At 36.9% G+C, this 19,898-nt stretch overlaps 1 protein-coding gene across 8 annotated transcripts; it reads right to left on the bottom strand.

Annotated features, from left to right (window-relative positions):
• Positions 1–353: 353 nt before the first annotated feature.
• Positions 354–18,472, bottom strand: PDPN (podoplanin). 8 transcript variants are annotated; one of them, XM_075029217.1, is made up of 6 exons: positions 18,131–18,470; positions 5,809–5,894; positions 5,048–5,180; positions 2,899–2,934; positions 2,411–2,512; positions 354–1,777 (listed from the first exon to the last, which is right to left on the bottom strand). In XM_075029217.1, exons 1-6 carry the CDS (start codon positions 18,198–18,200, stop codon positions 1,761–1,763), a joined length of 444 nt encoding a protein of 147 aa, XP_074885318.1. In that variant the 5' UTR covers positions 18,201–18,470; the 3' UTR covers positions 354–1,760. The 8 variants fall into 8 exon arrangements, with proteins under 8 accessions (XP_074885318.1, XP_074885322.1, XP_074885321.1 ...); XM_075029221.1 differs by having other exon boundaries at positions 356–1,777; positions 2,401–2,512; positions 5,048–5,141; positions 18,131–18,472; XM_075029216.1 differs by having other exon boundaries at positions 421–1,777; positions 2,401–2,512; positions 18,131–18,467.
• Positions 18,473–19,898: the final 1,426 nt, after the last annotated feature.

The raw sequence follows: 19,898 nt of genomic DNA, 5'->3' as shown, positions 1-19,898 counted from the left end.
ATGAGTCATAGGTAAAAAAAATTTACTGACACTTAAGTTAAATGAAGATGCCTTTAAAAAAATAAGTTAAATTGAGGTCCCATGGCTTTAATAAAGGTAGTGAAAACTTTGCAGCCTACTTCAAGCCCACTGTTGGGCCTTGGATTTTGTACTTTAAAAATGTCCAATACCAACTTAGCTCTAGTAAAGAACTGACTTAAGATACACACTAGGCTTAATCTTGTTACAGATCTTTATGTAGTGCATATGTGACTTTGTACAGTGGTATCATTAATTCTTCCCTTTAGTTTTATGCAGCTTTTGAGTGTAAACAGAAATAAACCAAATGAGATTATGCTGGAGGTGACACATGAATGTATTATTCCATGGTATTGTACTACTGTGGACAAATTCTGGGATGCATATGCTCTGCATGTTTACATGTTTAATTTTGATGATGGTTTCATTTATCAGTGTCAAATTAGTTGGTTGTAGACACTGCACTGACAAGACAAGTAGCAAAGTAATTTAGGAAAATTGAGGAAAGTTTAAAACATGTTATAGGGTGGGTTTTTTTAAAGAAAATAAAGAACAATTATTGTAAAATAAGACAATTTACATTATAATTTTTATTTCCAAAGCTCAGATTTATATGATAGTTAATGGCACATGAAAGAAACAGAAAAGTAAGTCTAGATAAGTTGACATATTTAGCAATTATTGACCATATGGATTATCATGATTTTTACACCAAACATTTAAGTGACTTAAAGGTTAGAAAACACGATGCATTGCAGCCACTTGACATACAAAGCCTTTGCTCTGAACTCTGTGCGTTCAGGTACTGCTGCACTAAATATGCCACAGAAAAGCTGTAGACTCCAAAAGTGCTTTATACCTCATTAACATATTCCGATCTAGTGTTGCACACATGTTATCAAACAAGCCAACTATACAGTTAGAAATGAGACAGTTAAAAAGTAAAAAAATTGTATACACTAATTCAAAAGCTTCTACATGTTGCCTCTAAAGCATGCTGAGTAACTGGTTAAAGTGACCCATCAAAATTGGGTATTTTCCAAGCACCCTTTAATTCAGGATGTGTATTTCAATCCCTGCATGTCTCTGCAACAAGAGAAGACAGGAAATTGCTGGTGCAACAGTCAGATGAGCAAGCTTTGAGTTGGTAGGTCAGTTCCAGCTGGGCCTACCATATTTTGTCACATAATAACATAAGCATCAAGAGCAGAAAATCTGTATCAATAGTGGAAAGATTTTAGCTTCCAATATCTAGTATTTTCTAAATTTGTAAATAATCGGTTCTCTGAAGCAAATTTTTCCATTTTGATACATCATTTGGTAGATAAACATGCCACAAGCACTTAACAAGCCAAAAACACTTAAGAGATTCTGGATGTGTTTTTTAAAGAAATGCATAAAATGCAATGTGAAATAATCTTTGGTAGCACTTGAAAATATTACCTGCAAATCACATTTCAGATGTAAATCTCATTGCTGCTGGTTTTTTTCTTACTGTGTAATCTTTTTCTTTCTTCTAGTAAACTCCTGGCTAGTAAAAATCCTATTAAATGTTCTGTACTCTGTAGTTGGGGGGGTGGGGGAGGGAGTCCTTAGAGTTGTGTGGGATCCCCATAGATCTGGAATTCTTTGACCGTATTTTCCATGGATCATCTTCTCACACCAATACAGGAATAGTCTTTAGTTCTTATAAAATAAGAAGCACTAGTATCTTCTGGCATAGAATGGCATGGCTGCTTGCTTCAACTGTTTTCAGGGCCTATAAAAAAAACCACAGACATTTTATTGTTGTTCATAGTTATCCAAATGTTAGTTACGTGATCTTTTCCTCCCTCTCCTTGTCTTTCCTGTCACTGCTTTATTTCTCTTCCCAGTTCATATTTTGCTTTCTCCTAATGCTGTGTGAATAGTATTTCTTAAATATAGTGTGGTTTTCTTATTACTTGGGAGGTTTTAAAGCATTTTAGATTTGCGTGGCACCAGTGAATCCTGATGGTACCAAAACAGCTTCCAAAAATGTCCGGAGTAATAAGATAAAGGTCATTTGTCAGCGTTCACATGTTATCCAGCACTTTCAGAAGTTGGTCCCGTAATACTTCATAGTGAATTTTACCTCTGTGCAGTAGAGTAATTAAAAACCCATGCACTTGACAAGTACTGTAACAGCATGCATGCAGTATCTGGCAAATTTTTCTGAAGCACATGAGGGGGTTTAGATCACCCACATTACATTGGTAGCTCTTGCTGAATCGATAGGCACCGTATAACATGAAAATAGGTTATTTTGTCAAAATAGAAGCATTAGAAATTTCCAAAATTATTCCTGTGACCTTGCTCAGAGGATAATGCTTGTTTAAAAAGCCTGATTAGCGATTTACTTACGAGTACCTGCCTGACATCTTCCTTACAACAGCGATTATTATTCCTGCAAGGATTCCAACTGCAACTATGATTCCAATAATTATTCCAACCAGTGCAATTGTTTCTAGACCACCTGAAAGAGGAAGTTGGGAGTGTTAGCATGTTTCTCATGGAGACCATTAATAAGAGGCTACTGGTAGAACTGACACTGTTCTGTTGCATCCCATTCCTTGGGGAAAATTTCCTTATATCTTGTGAACTCTGAAGCAGGTTTGGTAAGTTCATCAGGCTTATTTGTAGCCTGCAGGCCTGCAGATGTGCCTTTGGGCTGGAGGGCTCCATATAGATGTGGCTATGGACACAGTAATCAGGTGAACCAGAGAAGGCAGATCAGGGAGCACGTTGTGGCTTCTCCTGAAACTTTAAGAATAGCATGGGCATAGCTAGTGGCTTCTAGAAGGGTATTGCCTGGCAGTTAAGTTCTCCCTTGTCTCTACAAGCATTTCTTCTATTTAATACCTTTTTCAGTTTTCTCTGGTTCCCCACTCAGTCCACCTGTAAAGCCAGAAAGAGAATAATTACTTAATTACTCTGTACAGAGTTTTGCATCCCAATTTATAATGCCATATCCAAGGAAAACTTTTATCAACTATATCACAATGGTTTGAGGGCTGTGTAATAGGTTGTTCTTTTGATAGGGAATGAGCGAATGAAAAGCTTGAGAGAATGAGTGCAAAGAGCTCTCTAAAGTAATAGAAATTAAAATCTAAGGGACTGTCATCTGATATATACTAGTGAAACTTAAGTGTGATCTAGTTAAGATCAATAAGGATATACTTGGTATAAAAAAAATAATAATTAAGACAAATCAGATTTTAGTTGTCTGAGTGATTTATGCTGATAAAATTTTGCCCTGCTCTCAGTGTATCTGCTGAACTATTTTTCTATTTATAAAGGCTTTTTGTCAGTTTAAAAGTTCCTTAAATTCCTTAGGGGTTTTTTTTTGTGTGTGTAAGATTGAACAAAATCTGTTTAGTACAGTTCTCTATTTCTGGAATTGAATTTGTAGCTGAGTCCCCATCAGAAGCAGATGAAACACAAATGCTATTTTTAATTCATTAGAAGTGTGTCATTCTGAGTGTTTACCATATCCTTTAGGAGAAGTCTGAACATTCTATCTAAAATTAAAATCTGCTGAATTCTGCTTCTATTATTTAATGGTAAGCCAAGGCAAGAGATCTGCACTCTTAGCAGAGACAAGCAGCCTGGGAAAAGCAGGTAAAAGCACATACAATTTTTAAACAAATGTGTCTGATTTATTGAGGGATATGAAACTGCTGTAGAACACAGAAGCTTCAGAAAGAAGCTAGCCAAAGCAAGTGTTTGCTCATAGCTGTTGTCTAGAGGTAATTGGCTTAGGCTACTTAGGGGAGAAGTAGTAAATAATATACATACTACAGGACTTTGTAGAAATACAACTGCCACAGGATTTGATTTGACTATCTGTTTCAAAGCAAAACCTATATGCTAAAAACAAACTGACTTGAAATGTGATTGACAGACTGTCATTCATGTGAATTAAGTTTATTGCTAATGTATTCTGACAGGTGAATCTGACATATTTGTGAGCCTCACAGACTTCCAATATTTGTGGTCTAAGTTTTGAGTTTGTACTTCAGGTAAAGTACATTCTGAGCATCTGTTGGCAACAGCTACTACTGTTCGCATAAATCGGAGAAACAATTCTTCATTTATTTAGACACTGTGCGAAATTTGCATTTAGTTATCAAAAAGTTGGTCTGGAAACAAAAAGACCTTTTTTCTCATAATGGCCCATCTGACCATTTTAAAGTGAGATTTGTTAAACTTATGACCAGTCATTCACACTGTAAGAGGACTGGAATATCAGAGCAGAAAGTACAATGCTTGTGTTCTCTTACTTTTTACTGGTATGCACAAGACTGAACAGCTAAGAGCAATCCTGGTCCAAAAGCCACATAGAGTATGTGCCCGTTTATTTGTGCCCATACATTCTTATGTACACAATCAGACACAAAAGCATAGGTACTCAGCAAGCTCTCTGGAAGACAGCTAAGCAGGCATAGGGTAAACAGGTCAGAATGCACTTTATCAACCTTTTGTATTAATCTGTTGCTCATTGACTACTGTATGAATATGGGTGTAATTTGCTTTGTATGTGCATGACAGTAACTTGTGTCCCTCCAGGGAAACAAAGGCAGACAACTCGGCAAAAATCAAGAGGGCAGCCAGGTTGTAACAGTTATGTTTTCTGTATTTGATGACCTTTGAGTTGGTCCAGAAAAAAAAAAAAAATTCTTTTTCTGGAGAACTGTTTGATTTTCATACTAATCTGAAAAGAAAGTGAAGGCTTCAGAGATTTATTGCCTGCCTTGGGGTAAAACTGGCAGTGCACTTGTGAACAAGATCGTATAGCAACTCATTCCTTTTGTCAGCGCACAGCTGTTATGAAGTTAGGACGCAGAGTGATTACTAAGGAGTAATTTTAGAAATCTTACTTTTCCCTTTCCAAAATCAGCAATGCTACCTTTGGCAGCACCTTAAACTTGGTATTTGAATTTTCCAGATACTGTTTAGTAGATGGCAGTAGAATTTTGATATAATATAATAGAAATTAAATGTTTTTTACCATCAACACCTTCTGTGTTAACTTCGTAACCAGTAGAATTATCACTGTCTTCAGCTGGGGCAAATGCACTTTGTGTGGTCATCAGTTGTCCAAACTGCAAGAGATTTGTTACATTGTGTAGTCTTGTGGGCAACTACAAGAATTGGGGGGAAAAAGAGGGAAAAGAAAACCTCAGTACATTCAGTCTATGTGTAGGAAATAAGCATTTAAATTTCTTGATCTGTCAGGTGCCCTGTGGATGCTTTTAAGCTATTGCTTGTCATCTTTGACTTGTGTACAGTGACAAAAAAAAAAACAAAAAAAAAACCAAACGTAGTAGTAAGCTGATTTGTATGCCCAGCTAGAGGCTTTCTAGGTCAGATAACCTCTCAGTAGGACTACAAAAGGTGTAGGAGAGAACTGCAGAATATTGCAGACCTGCCTCTTTTCATTGTGGGGTGGTTGGTTGTTTTTTTTTACACTAGTTTGTCAGTTAGGTTTCACTGAAGCTAGTGGAGAGATACCGAATTAGAAGAGGCAAATGGCAGTGAATAAGCAGGTTACCAATGCTTTTTGCAGCACATAAGAACTGCCAAAAAGTTTTCAACTTTGTCACCTTCAACCTGATTGCTTGCAAAGCAAAAGCATTGGCATTAGATCTTTTTGTGTTAGAACTCAAGGTTATTCTTTATAATGATTATTCAAAATCTAAGCCACGAGACAATACCGGGAATATGAAATCAGGGTAACCTAAAGGAACATTTATTTAGAATGATACTCACCAGGGTTGGTAATTCTTCAAATTCTGTATCATTTCTGTCTCTGAAATCAATTGTTGTACTTTCTTCTCCTTCTAGAACTGAGCTTGCTGAATAAAATTTTAGAAAATGAGTTAAGATTTTACTTTGTAGTCACATGTTCTGGCTACTTTGACATGTAAATTTTTTTAAACATGAGATCTATATAGTGTTCCATCTCTCTGCCCCTGCACACTTATGTTTGCAAAATCATTTGGATTAACTTTGAATTCTGCTATACTCTTGCACAAAGCTGTAGGACAAAGAGCTTAAGTACACATCACTTAGCCCTGGCACAGCCTTGAAACCTATTGGTTACTAAATACTTTGTCCAAGAAAAGATTTCTTTTTTTTTTTTTTAATTATTTTCAGAAAAGATTCCCCCCTCCCTCCCTTGGTGGCTGTGACCACTCCAGATTTCAAGTTAAGCATTACCTTCTGTATTGGGATAAATTACTTCAAACATCTTCCATTTTCTAAAAGAGCTTTCTCCCATCTTTCAGCTCGGTCCCAGGTGCAACCTTTATTTTTAGAACTATCATTCATGCTTATGGGTGTAGCTATAGTTTAGAAAATATTCCTACACAAATCTATTCAGAGATTTTTCTAAAGCTGCAAACCTTACTTGCCATAATTTGAATTTTTTAGGTAACAATGTAAGGTCTTCCTTTTTATTCTAGACCTATATATGTCATCTGTGCTCTTTCGTGTAACGGATATTTAAATTTCAGCCTCCACAGTGCTCTTTCTTTACAAATACAGCCACACTTCATCAGTAGGAAAAATGAGATGGAACAAGGTAGAATGTGACAGATATGGATATGTGAAGATAGCTGGCAGTATCAAGAAAATGTCGAAAACATAAGTATCATTTGATTAAGTTTCTTGTGATTCATAAAACCATGACCGTACACAGTATGATGTTAATGTAATGTGATATCTCTTGGGAGTTTCTAATTCACCATGATTATAAAGCTAGGTGAGGCTGCTTGTTATGCTTTTGCCTGCAGCATAAGAGTTCTGCTAATTCCAGATACCAGTGTTTTAGCAAAGAGCTAATAATAGACATTGTCCTGAGCAAAAACTTCAGGCAAAAACCCCAAACTTCTGAAAAACTCTTTCCTGCATCTAACTTTTATTTCAGCAATCAGAGCAAAATTTTGTCCAAACGTTTTCAAATTAAATTTATACTTTTTCAGCATAATACTGAGTTATTGCTAGGAAATATTGCAAAAACAGCTGAAGGTTATGTGAATGAGAGCCATGTTCATTCTCTTTAAAAAGCAGAGAATTTTTAGGGGGGTTGGAGAAAACCTTGGATGCTCACACATCATTTGCCTATGATGTACATAAGGTAACAACTGTCAGCTGCTAATAGGTTAATTATGAACAAAGAATACCTAATCCTTTATTCCTTTGCAAGATAGTTTGATACCTCTGTAATTTGGTAAATAGTAAGTAGTAGATTGGTAGTGCTGTGTAGTGATCTCTTCAGGGAGGAGGACAGCTATTCACATGAGTTATTTAAAATCAGGGATTTATTGTACCATTTGAATATTTTATGTAAGAGAAATATTCATGACCTGTTTTATTAAATCTTAACACCGTTTCTACTAATTTCATCTAGTTTTATTTAGTGACCTAAAAACATTCTCATCTCCTCTTCATTTGAAGTTAGACTATTTCTGAATTGTTAGACTAGTTCCAAATAGTAAGACTATTTCTTATGAGAGACTTTAATACTCCTAAATGCACCCTACTTGTGTTGTATATGATATAGAGGCAAGTAAACAGAATTTTTGTTCTGTGACTGAAATTAGAAAGAATGGGCATTTTGCTCGATATCAGTCAAAATCAGAAAAAGGATAGAATCACTTTGGATCAGCTGTGCATGTATCACTTGGAAATTACTTTTCTTTAACTGTGAGTTCCGTTTAACTTTTGTTCCTTTTTCATCTGCTTCTTTTTAAAAGAAAAATATTATTTCAAATGAAAAAGCCAATATTTCATTTTGAAACGAGTAGGGGGAAAAAAAAAGGCACTGGCACTTCAAAGGAAATTTTTCATACAGGGGATGAATTATTTGATATTAGAAAAAAAAAATCTCTGTTTTTGCTTGAAACTCTCATCTGAATTCTACTGGAAACTTGCAAATATTTTTCCTTGTTCCCAAAACTCATTTTAGAACCAAACTAAGAATTTTTCATCCATCTCTAGCAATGCAAGACTGAGAGCTTTGTCCCATCGCCAAGAGAATAAACACTGATCTAAACTTAGATTTCTAATTCCATGTTTACTCAAGTAAATAGAATTTTATATTTTTATACCTTTATAAGCCTGAATACAGATACACTTTCTATTTAAGAGCCAAAAGGGTGTGCAAGTAGTACTTTAGGCACTAACAGATGAAAAAAGTATATTCATGTTATGCCAACGTGCTCCCTAATATAGTGGCTAATTAAGCCAGCCAGTCACCTTATAATCCATGGAAAGACTAGAACAGGCCAGGTAAATCATATTTCTAAGTTAGATGGTAAAAATAATGTTTTGGTTATTTTTGATTGAAATACTCCAGGTAAGCAGCCTTGAAAATTTTCTGCTGAGATAGCATAAAAGGAGCTTGACATCACTCAAGGTGTCTTGATTTAGCCACTTTCTAAATATCAGGGCATTTTCAGATATGGCATGACTTTATAATACTTTTTTTTTTTGCTTATAAATTAATGTCTTTAAAGTACAATATTGGGATTATGCAATGTAAATGTTAAGTGTAAAGAAAGAAATAGCAATAGAGTTCAACAACATGAATTGTGGACGGACCGGTGTACCTCATAACCCTAGCTGGAACTGAAAAAACATCCTTTATTCACTAGTTGCAAAATAAGCACAGATGGAGAAAACCAACTACCAGAGGAAATACCCCAAGTAGAAAGTGAAATAAGTTGGGTTTGGTTTTTTTTTATGTTAACAACAAGCAGCTTATTCAGAGAAGCTACTTATAGTCTTGGCATGGCAGTAGCTTTCAGCCCTGAAGAATTACCTGACAGTGAAGGCAGGAAAGGAAACAGTGTCACAGAACAAAGATGTAGAGAATTACTGAATGTCACAAAGAAACATGAAATAATTATTCTTTGTGTGATAAAGTTTATTGCAGATTCTTGGCAATGAGTGACATGTAGAAAATCTATTTCAGTGCATTTGGCCTCTGTGTACAGTGATTGACAAAAGGAGGTGGCCCAGATTACTCTTGCCTAATTTTAGGTTCTTAATAGAGATGCCTAAATAAGGTGTCTGCTTGCCCTTATCTTCTTTTATGGTCTGTAGGGAAAGATAAATACTTCTAGAAGGTAATTCAGCTCACCTGAGATTTGGGTTGACCTTGGTAGCACTGCCTTTCCGTAATTGTAAAGGGAAACTAGAATAATATGGCTCCCCTATTAACTTCCTAAAGCTCACAGGTAGAACTGATTTCTATCAGTGTGAAGGTCTTATTCAGCCCTATCCAATCTGCATAATACTGCATTCAAGCTGAGGTTCTGTATTTGTTGGAGAATAGTGCCTGGACTACATTTCCAGGTTTGTTTTTGTGGGACAGACACTGGAGGTGGTCTGGGTGGTACTTAAGCAGACACTACTGAACTATTAGCAAAAGAAAGACTAGGAGGTGATTTGTTATCAGCATATTGCATTTGTAGGAAGGAATATCTGATACTAGACAGCTCTATGTCAGAGAAAGTCATAATAAAGTAAAAAACATTTAAATGAAATTGAGAAAAACTATTGGTCTTGAAACTTCTTTCCCTATACCCAGTACAAGGCATATATACCACTGACATCAAAGAGAATGTAAATGGGATGTAAGGGTATATGTGCTTTAGTCATTTGTTGGTTTCATCTGATGGGGGCCAAACATAGCAAGAGCCACAGGGTTAAGTAGTGCTTCTGCATATGTTCTTAATATTATCTTAGAGGAGGCTGTAAATAAAAACAGTGCCTCATAGTGCTGTGATTGTCTCCAACTAGCACTATGGCCTCTTCTGTTCGCAGCTATACATTGCTGCAGATGTGAATTAATCACTGCATTTCTTTCTGCCAAAGTTCCAGCTGGGTGCGTCTCAGTTCAAAGTCCCCAGCTGCTGTAAGGCTGCAACTTCTCACACCAGGAGAAAATTTGATGTCTTTAAAAGTTTAATACTGCTTTGAAAGCATCCCATGGTTAAGCATCCCATGACCCACTTAGGGGAAGATGAGCTCACTAGTCATTGTTATGCATGGAGCAACAGTTTACTAGAAAAACCTCTGAGGGTTGCTTTCAAAGCACCGTGGTTGTGTTGGAATGGAGAATGAGTTGTAAAACTGTTGTTCATTAGCATTTCTTTCAGGTATTTCCAAAACCAACAAAGATACTTTTGAAGATTAAAAATGTTGTCGGATCTTGTTTCTTTCCCAGCGATCTGAATAAACCCAGACACCAGTAGGCAAAGACAGTTTTAAGCCTGTATTTTAGCTTAGTCCTTGAAATAGGAAGCCCTCAAAATAGAATGAATTTCCATCTCTGTGATAAGAGACCAGTAGGTAAAAATTGCTAACCCTAAAGGATTCCCTCTTAGCAAGAGCTGAAATAATCTTTATTGGTCATTGCCCCTTTGCTCCTATTTAAAAAAAGAAAGGCAGCTTCAGTTACTTAGAACAGCTAAAAAAAATTAACCAGCAGGTAAAGTGTCAAACAAAAGCTTGGCTCTTAAAATTCAAGTTTATTTTTATCTGTATCTTACTGATATCATATTTTATCCTGTGCAGCTGTGCTAGATAGGTGCTTTGTGGAATGCTTCTCTGGAAAAGCAAGGGACAGAATTCAGTGAGACTGATTGCTTGGGGTAATACTGAGCTACCTATCTAGAGCTGACTGTTTTTCAGTATCTGCTTCCTGAACTGTTACAGACCAGGTGGTGATGTTTGAAGGGCTGTGTATGTACGTGTGTGTTGGTCATCCTGTTTTGGGCATATTTTACTCAGCATTATGTCCTGATACAGAAATTCCCTGAGGAAGCATTCTTTGCTCACAGACCTTAATTTGATTGTGAGCAAAATGAGTCTTGAAGTCCGTATCTCATTACTGGAATCAGTTCAGTTTATTCATGGTGGTGGAAGTTTAATAAAAATGTGTGATTTGATAAGGTATCTGCCTTTTGAATACATAATGTCTCAGCAGCAGCTCTGTAGTTTTCAAATACAATTTTGTCTGTTATTTGGCTTCATCCTCAATTTAAATGTATTCCATAGTCGAGTCCAAAATCTACCTCATCGGCTTAGTTTTCTCTAAAAGTAGTTTTCTATTTTTCTATAATTGCTTAAGCATTTTGGGGTGTTTTAAAAAAGCATATAGGTGTCTCTTGTGAAATGGTTTAACACCAGTAAAGCTAGGCTATAAAATATTTTGGACTTTGAAAATTTGAGGTTTTGAAGACTATAGTAGAGTGGATTCTGGGTTTTGCCTTCTGGATTTTGAGCCTTTGGACAGTTAAAATTTTCAGACTGTAGAAAGGTAAGGAAGTTTCTTAATGAAAACTGAAACTCTCATTTGTACCTGTGGCTCCTGCAAAATTCATGATATCTGCAGTATCCTTAGCCCATTTGGGGCCACAGCATTGGCATTTTCTCTTTTTCTGTTAATTCTTTCTGGAAGTTGCAGTAATATATCATACCATGATAAAGAAATGCTCTGGCATATGCGTAAGTGTCTAGACTTTTTGTTGTTCCAGAGAAAGTATGTACTGTCTGTCTAAATCCTGAAGTGCTTACTGTACTTTCCTTATACAAAGACTGACAGCTTTGCTTTATATAATGAAGGAAGCTGGATGACAAAATACCGTGCAGTTTGGAAAGTATCTGCCAGTTGAAAAATGGTCATGATGCACAAGGAAGGATTTAGCTCAGCCTCATTTAGAGTATGTCTGACTTTGTTCAGGTATTCCATGTAGCTCATGATGACGATGTTTTGCTGAATTGTCAGAAACATTTCCTTTGGTCACCACACCCTACTACAGATGGTTTCTATTGCTGAGGCTGACTTAGCCAAAGGAACAAAGCCAGAGTTAAAAATGTGCAGTGCCAAGTGGCAAAGAACCACTCAGCTGCTTCTGAAGCAAATCACATGTCTTCTCAATGTTACAATATTCTACATTGTCCATATATAGGATACCCACAGGAAAGTAAAACAAAATATATTTTAACTGGGCAGATACAGAGAAAAAAACCTGCACTTCAAGTGCTTGCTATATGTATATGACCCACAATCAAAGTTACGAAACAAAGGCACGAGAGGAAAAGGTGGTAACTTACTAAGCTTTCTTTATGCATGATAAAATTGGCCACAGAGCTGTGGGCACTAAGAAGGAAAAGACTATTTAACTCCATTATGGGATATTCCTTTAAAATATTCCTTGCAGAACTAGTGATGAGACTTCTAAGGTTTATGCTTTTAATAATGTTGCTGTGTCAGTCTCTGATTTCTTGTCTGTTAAGTACACTGACCTTGGAGTTGCTATCCCATGAATGTGGGATAAAGTCACTTTCTTACTGATCTTTGCTGCCCCGTGACCCTGTGGCAACTGCAGTCTTGCTAGCAATTTCTTTGTTTTCTTTGAGCAGTAAGGGTTTGACTGGGGCAACAAGATTGGAGTTGTGGTCAAGGTGTAAGTCTCTTTTGCTTCATTCTGTAAGTGGCACCTAAAACTGAAGCGTTACAGTACTGTTCATCACTCCATGGCTGACAAGGAATGAGCGTTGGAGCTAAGACAAGGAGAAAAGTACAAAATTTCGTGTAATGGATCAGCAAATTTTATGGGGTGTGCAGCAGAAAGCAGACAATCTGTGTACAAATATTGGGATAAGTAAATGCAGATTAAAGGAATTAAGAAATGACCTCTAATGCAGTAATAAACTAATCTTTTTCCCTGAATCACTTCCTTCCCAAAACTCTGAGGCTGTAGCCATATGCCCTTTCACAGCTGCCTTGATGAAGGTTACTAACCCCTTGTATCTGCCAGCAGAACTGTTTGCATCATAATTTCTTAACTAATTTGTTTGAAATATGTATGCTAAACAATATAACTAGAACGTGGTTAGGCTTTAATTTTGTTCACACAATGATTTTTGGCTAGCTGCTTTACATTGCCACACAGCAAGCAAGATCCATTCAGATACGTTTAGTCTGACTTTCATAGTAACTAATAACATGCTAGCTAATATTTGGACGGGTTTCATAGTCATAAAAACATTTTAATATACATTTGGAATTAAGTGTGTCCCCTTTACAAATTCATCAGTAGCTCATATACTACTTAAGCCCTCCTAAGAGAGTACGTGTTTGCCTGAAATGGTGTACACAGTGGAATTGTGCCCTCACAAAGGATTTTCCTGATGAAATTTATGCTGGATGTTGTAGTGTTTTTAACGAACAAATACAAAGATGGAAAAACACGAGGAAGTCATAAAGCAATATGAGAATGTGCACAGCATCACAGTTTCTATTTCCTTTGAGAGTCTTTGGCCAGGCTTCTGAGACAGTGAGATGAAAATCAATAGCAAATTGCTGTCTTATTTTTTCTCATTTGTTTCTCTTTAGAACATCCCAACATACCTATATTCCCAATCCTACATCTTATTCTGAAATGCTGCATAGCAAGTTGTGCACCACACAGCTATGTGAGCTTTGCTGCAGTGTTATTTCAAACTGAGGGTATGGGATGTGCACACACAAATCGCAGGAGGCCCTTTTAGAGGCTGCCTGTCTGCAGCATGGATCTGGGATGCAACGAATAGTAGGACCTGGCAGCATTTGGGTTCCATCCTGTAGTCCCTGACCGCATCCAGACAAAAAGCAAACAAACCAACAAAACAAACGTGCAACTGAGACAGACCATATGTTAGAACTGGGCAAACAGTAGTCATGTCTGTGGTGTGCATGTATGGCTTGCCTCAAATGACGCAAGGAAGGAACACTGCATGCTTCTGTCAGAGCCCAACAGCCTGCATGCTGTGGGTTAGCCTTCCTTTGCTGTTTTTTTTATTATCTATTAAAATTCTCTTTTATCTCTCTATGTTCTCAGCTGCTTATTTTTGCAGATGATTTACAAGTACTAGATCTGGGGTAAATGCATGGGTTCAGTGGAAACCGTTGAATTACAGGAGCTGAGAATCTGGCCTCTCTCTTTCCAGTTTTCACTGTGCAGCCTGAGCTAATGAAAGGTCCACTTGTGAGCTTTTAAATATGACTATTTCCTTTGCTTTTAAAGTTACACAGATGCAAAAACTAACTTTTGAGATACAGATGGGCAAGCTTCTGCTTTCCCAATGAAGAGGACGAAGCAAATTTTTTCTGTTCTCTGCTGGTCTTTCATTATGACACTGCAAAATACAGACTCACTAATTTGCAGACGTACTCACTGAGACCCAGTAAGATGTTTTTCTACTTTTTGTGGTAATTAAGTTTTGGGTATTGGACATGTAGAGCTACATTCATATCACACTAATGTAGTTTACAAGAGGCATATATGGGGACACACGGGCAAGTGCACTCATCATTCATGATGCAGCCAGATGCAGGGTGAAAGGTTTTGTCATGTTTATTTAGTAGAAGACTGGTTCCGTTTTGGAGTCACGTGTGACTCTTCATTTTGTTTGTTCATTTTATTTAGTACCAGCCGTTACAGAACTTGATTTTCAGAAAAGTTTAGAGTTGCTGGACTTTGTTGCTTAGTTTTGCTACTGAACTGGCAACAGAATTTGGGTAAATCAAGATAGTTTTGAAAAAAATAATTTCTTGTAACTTTGTCCATTTTCTTTTTTATGATTTTGAAAAACATAGAAAACTTCTTAGACTTTCATGGTTGACTGTAAACTTCAATTCCCTTTCTTACCATATAAACACTTTTCATCTGAATTATCCTGTCCATGTGCTTAGTTTTAGTCCAAAACAAATGTAAAGTAATATGACCTAGTATAAACCTGTTTGAGACTTGCATAAGGAGTTATAACCTAGTATTTGCCTCTAGGTAAGATCAGGCACATGGACAGCTGATACGGCTCAAGTGACACGTGGTAACTTGTTTAACAATCATGTTAATTTTTGTTCATGTTATGTGACAGCCAATAGAGTAACTTCCTTCTCTGCAACGATACTTGCACCATGGGAAAGGTTTCAAATTAGGAAATGTGTTGTCTCTGTAAAGCACTCATTTGAATGCTTGAGCTTTTAATTGTTTGATTAATGCTGTGCCCAGAAAAAAATTAGGCCAACTTCCATTTCAACTCATTTGGTCTGATCCTGTGTGTGAAGATTTGCCTGAGTTTTTATATGCCTAACAGGATCACAGAAGGACAAAAATGTATCTGCTAATCATTCAGTAGGAAATGCTTTAGTCTAAATATCCATCAGCTTGTATAGTGCTCAAGGCTGCCCTTGGTTGTAAGAAAGACAAGATACTCTCTGTTTCAGTCAGGATTTAAACCATGAATGGATAACACAAATAGAGTATGTGTGATTGTGTTTTTAAGTAGGCAGTGGTGTAAGATTTGTTACTAGGTTTTCTTCCTGTGTTTTTGCTAATTTCTGCCATTAATTTTATTTGGAAGCTCACATATGAAGAGTGAATTAGTAAGTTAATTCTCCTTCTCCTCCACATCAGTATAGTATTTTATGCTTTTACAGCTTTGTCTTGCTTTATGTGACCCAGTTAAAGGAGCCTTTATCCTTTCATCTGGAAAGCAACTGACTTTGGGACCAAATATTCCTGTTAAGAGTAGCACAAACCCAGGAAATTTTAACAGAAATCTTCACTCATTTTTAACTTACTAATGTTAGATGTTATTTGCATGTTCTCTATGAGCAAAGAATGTTTAAACATTTCTGGTGTCTCCTTTAAGATTCAGAGGTTCCAACTGAAATGTTGTTCATAGGTTGGCTGATAGTCCTGTTTTTGGATCAGTGGTAACTGCTATTTTTCAATCATGTTTCTGGTTCACAGTGGTCCTGAAATGGTTTCCATGCCTGTGGCTTTTTTGTAAAGTTGCAATAACTCAAAGACAATGGATACTAATGAAACTACTCAATTTGTGGATCGCTATCTGGAAGGGGAAAAATGCTATGCTTACCACTAGGATCAACAGCTGAATTCAAATTACTTGGCAATTCAAGGAGTAATTCAGAACCATTAATAACAATTTTGAAAATATGCTTCCTGATCGAAACAAACCTGCTTTTCTTGATTCAGTCTCAATCCAGAAAATGGAATGCCCAAATACAACAAGAGGGTAGCTGTAGATTTATTTATGGCCTGATCAGGGTTAAGAGGTGTCAGAATCTGATAAGGAAACTTTTTTCTCTAAAACCCTCCAGCCAAATTACCCCAGAAGTTCAGGTATCTGAATATAGCCACTCCACCTAGTATTATACAAGCCCAAAAAATTCTCCATCTTCACTGTCAGTGCAGGCACAGATTGCGGAATGTGGCATTGTCATTTTAAGTCTGTTCTAACTTGTAATTGTTGATGGTTATCAGTAAACAGCAGTGATACCCATGCTAAATATTTGGGTCTTCCTTATTTTATATCTGGAGTCTGTTTTCCTGGTGTATCCTTAGGAGGTTACCCTAAATGACTGACCCCATGTGAGGAAAAAGTCATAAAAGCTGAACAGACACAGAAAGCCTTAAATACTGTAAACCATATTCTAGATCCAACTGTGGAGTTCAATGCAGGCTATACTGGTAATAAAACAGAGGTAGAATCTTGCAAGCAGGAAATATTTTAACATTTTTCTGGCTAATAGGGTTTCAGTGTGATCATTGCTGGACGACTCCTTTCAGACTTGAGAGAAAATACGCTTAAAAATTCCCCAAAAGCCTTAAGACAAAAGACGTTTTTTTCCTGTAATTCTAGTATCCTAGAAACTGCTTAAGGTAATTCTAGAAAATTGTGGTGGGTTTTGCATCATTTTTAGTGTCTTTAAACTTTGGTGCTTTTAATATTGGTGCTTTTTAATGGTAAGCTAGCTGGGTAAGCCATAAAGTGCATATCCCAGAGAAAACCTAGAATGCAGTATTTGGGACTTGCCTAATATCTGTAGATTTTAGACTTTCTGTGAAATTTCGGAGCGTAACTCCAAACTTTCAGCCTCATAATCTGACATACAGAATACCTGGAATTCCCATTATAAGGTTCAAGCGAACACCCACACATACTGTATATTGATATAGCTCCATTATTTCCAGCAGAATGATATTGACTGTCACCAAGCCAAAATCAGGTCATATGTTTCAGTTAGGGTCCTCAAATCCAAATCAGACAAGTAGATTTATGCTTTGGAACACTAGTGAGTTGAGTTTCAGGTTATTGTTTTTGGAGCACTAGTACTTGGAACATGTTCCATAGCAACGGTAGCTGTATTTCACTGCTACAGGCACACTTTCTGTTTGCACGTACATCATACATCAGGCACATTGCCTGATAGCCAATTCATTCATAATGAGTCAAATACTATGCAGAAAGACTGAATTTGAATGTGATGTTCTTGGAATCAAGTACTCCTCAGGGTAATTCTGATTTACTGTTAATAAATCAGAGTCTTCTCTTTTAGCTGTAAAAAAGACTTAAACGTCTGTTTTATCTAAAAGTGTACAATCTGTTTTTCTTAGAAAATTCAAAAGAAATAGTTTGCCAAATAAACTTTTTCTGAGTAGATACGTAACATTTCAAATCTGTCTTAGGTAATACTTCTTCCTGTTTTAGTTTCCTTCACTTGTATATGTTGCTTATGGCTAAGTTAGTATTAGCAAAACCCTGCATAAGGCTCAAATTCTAAGCTGTTGTAATGCTTCTAAGTACAGAAGCTAAACACTTGAATGGAAAGATATATAAGTTACTTTCATAGAGAGATTCACCACCTAAATGTCAGTTACAACTAAATTATTTCTTGCAGTCTCCTTTGCATATATTACAGTGAAACTGAAGACATTTCCAAGGGCTCTTGATGTAATGCCTTCCCTGACTGCTTGTACCGTTCTCCTTCCCTTACACAGACACACAGAAAATTCTGTTCTAATAGAGCATAACTCAGCCCATCTGAAAACTTTTGATGTGTTTCTTTCCTGATTACAGCCATAGTAGATGCCCAGTAGTAGCTTAAGAATTTAAAAGAAAGTTTTTATAAGCAGGACAGAACAACGATATTGCCTATAAGTAAGCACACAAACTGTTAAATTACAGGAAATGACTGGAAATAATTTTAACCGAAGTTTCTTCTTACCTTCTTCAGCAAGTGCTATGAAGGGCATGCTCCCTAGAACGAAGATGAAGAATCGAACTTTAATAAACATCTTTGATCTGCTTCGAGAATAGCTTTCCAATCCTGAGACCAGATGGATTCAAATTCTGATTAACTTTTTTAGAGGCAGGGGAGAATTGACATCACAAAAAGGAATCACTGCAAAAAGTACTTTGGTATTCCAAATATTCCGTTAACTGCTGCAGTCTAGAGGGGGAAGGTTTTACCAGATGGTAACTATACAGCTAAAGAAAACTGAACGAAGTTGGCATTACTTTGTTTAGCCAAGGGGTGGGGGCATGCCTAAGGTGGTCCTCAAAGAAGAGCCAGGCCCGCCCTCTGCACTCTGTTTGGTCAGTACTAAAATTATGATCTCAGCCCAGGTTTAAAGTTACAGGAGCTGTTGTGGCTTTCAGAAGACTTTTATTTAGCAAAGGGGGAAAGGGTATTTAAGCAGAGTGAGGTGTTCAGGGAGTTCCCTCCCTTCTGCAAACTGTCCTTACAAAATATTTAAGGAACAACACTAAGGACATTTTTGCTGTTATTTCCAGCAGTGAACTGATGTTTTTTTCATTTCAAAGTGAGCCCCCATGTTTATCTGAGCAAGTGTGGTAGTGAATGTGCATTTAGGGATACTGAAATAGTTTTAGGACGGGTTATTTAATTCTGCAGTAAATACCGTCTGAATTTTTCTGCATGTCTAAGTCTCCCTCAGCTTGTGTCCTCAAGTGACATCCTAGCCTTACTCTAGCATTTACCTCTGCCCACAGGCTTGCTGGCTTCAGTGTGCTAATATCACCCTTCAGAGACAGAGGGTTTTTGCTTTTCATATGTAACTATTAGTAGTACAGCTATACAATGGTCTGTACAAGACTAGTTACTTTTTTCTTCTATATGTTTCTATGCATCAGCATTGCATGGCACGTTTGCAAGACTAGGTTAACACTCTACCAACACCTGTAACAGATACTTTTTCTCACAAATAATGGTGGTTAGACAGCAACTGGGGCTGAAGCAGGACTTGGGGACCAATGATTTATATTAATCCTTTTCTGAACCTTCCCTTTTCTTGGACAAGTAATCTACTGGTTCACATCTATTTAGGAATGCAGTGAGTTTTAATCAGTGCTCACATGTGAACTAACTGTATCACTATGTGTGCCACAGCTGAGTGGAGGAAGTATTTGACCTTCTCCCTCAGTTTCTTTACCTTGAAGTCCTGAAGTGATAGGACATCAGACTCTGAAGCATAGCAGCAGAAGCATAAATTTGTTTCCTTTCTGCTGACAGTTGTGGAGGAGGTAACCTCTGCGGAAGATTGGGGCAGGCTTGTGGGAGAGGTTTTATCTTTTTTTAAAAAAACAACAACAAAAAAAAACAAAAAACCAACCAAAAAAAAACCCTAAAACATGGCTAGGTTGTTTTGCTCAGTGAATGTGAGTCAGACCTGTCATTAAGACCCCACAACACTTTGCGCTATGAAGGACCAAAGCAAGTTTAAACATAAGCAATGATACAGTGATGTAAAGAGGGCTGCAAATGGGAAATGCAACACCTTCCTTAGGGGTTTACTTTTGAAAGTGGTAGGTGCCAAAAGAATTTGTTAGCTATAGATATAAGTTATGGTGCTATAACTGTGTTCTTTGTATTGAAGATCACTAGGAGAGTAGGATGAAAACAGTCAATGCTAATCCAAAGAAACAACAAGCAATACTGGCTTATTGTCTTTAGAAAAACAGTGAAATAAATA

Source organism: Buteo buteo, chromosome 5, assembly GCF_964188355.1.
Source record: "Buteo buteo chromosome 5, bButBut1.hap1.1, whole genome shotgun sequence".
Lineage (NCBI taxonomy): Eukaryota > Metazoa > Chordata > Aves > Accipitriformes > Accipitridae > Buteo > Buteo buteo.
The sequence above is the reverse complement of the archived record's forward strand: the minus strand, read 5'-3'. Positions and strand labels throughout refer to the sequence as shown.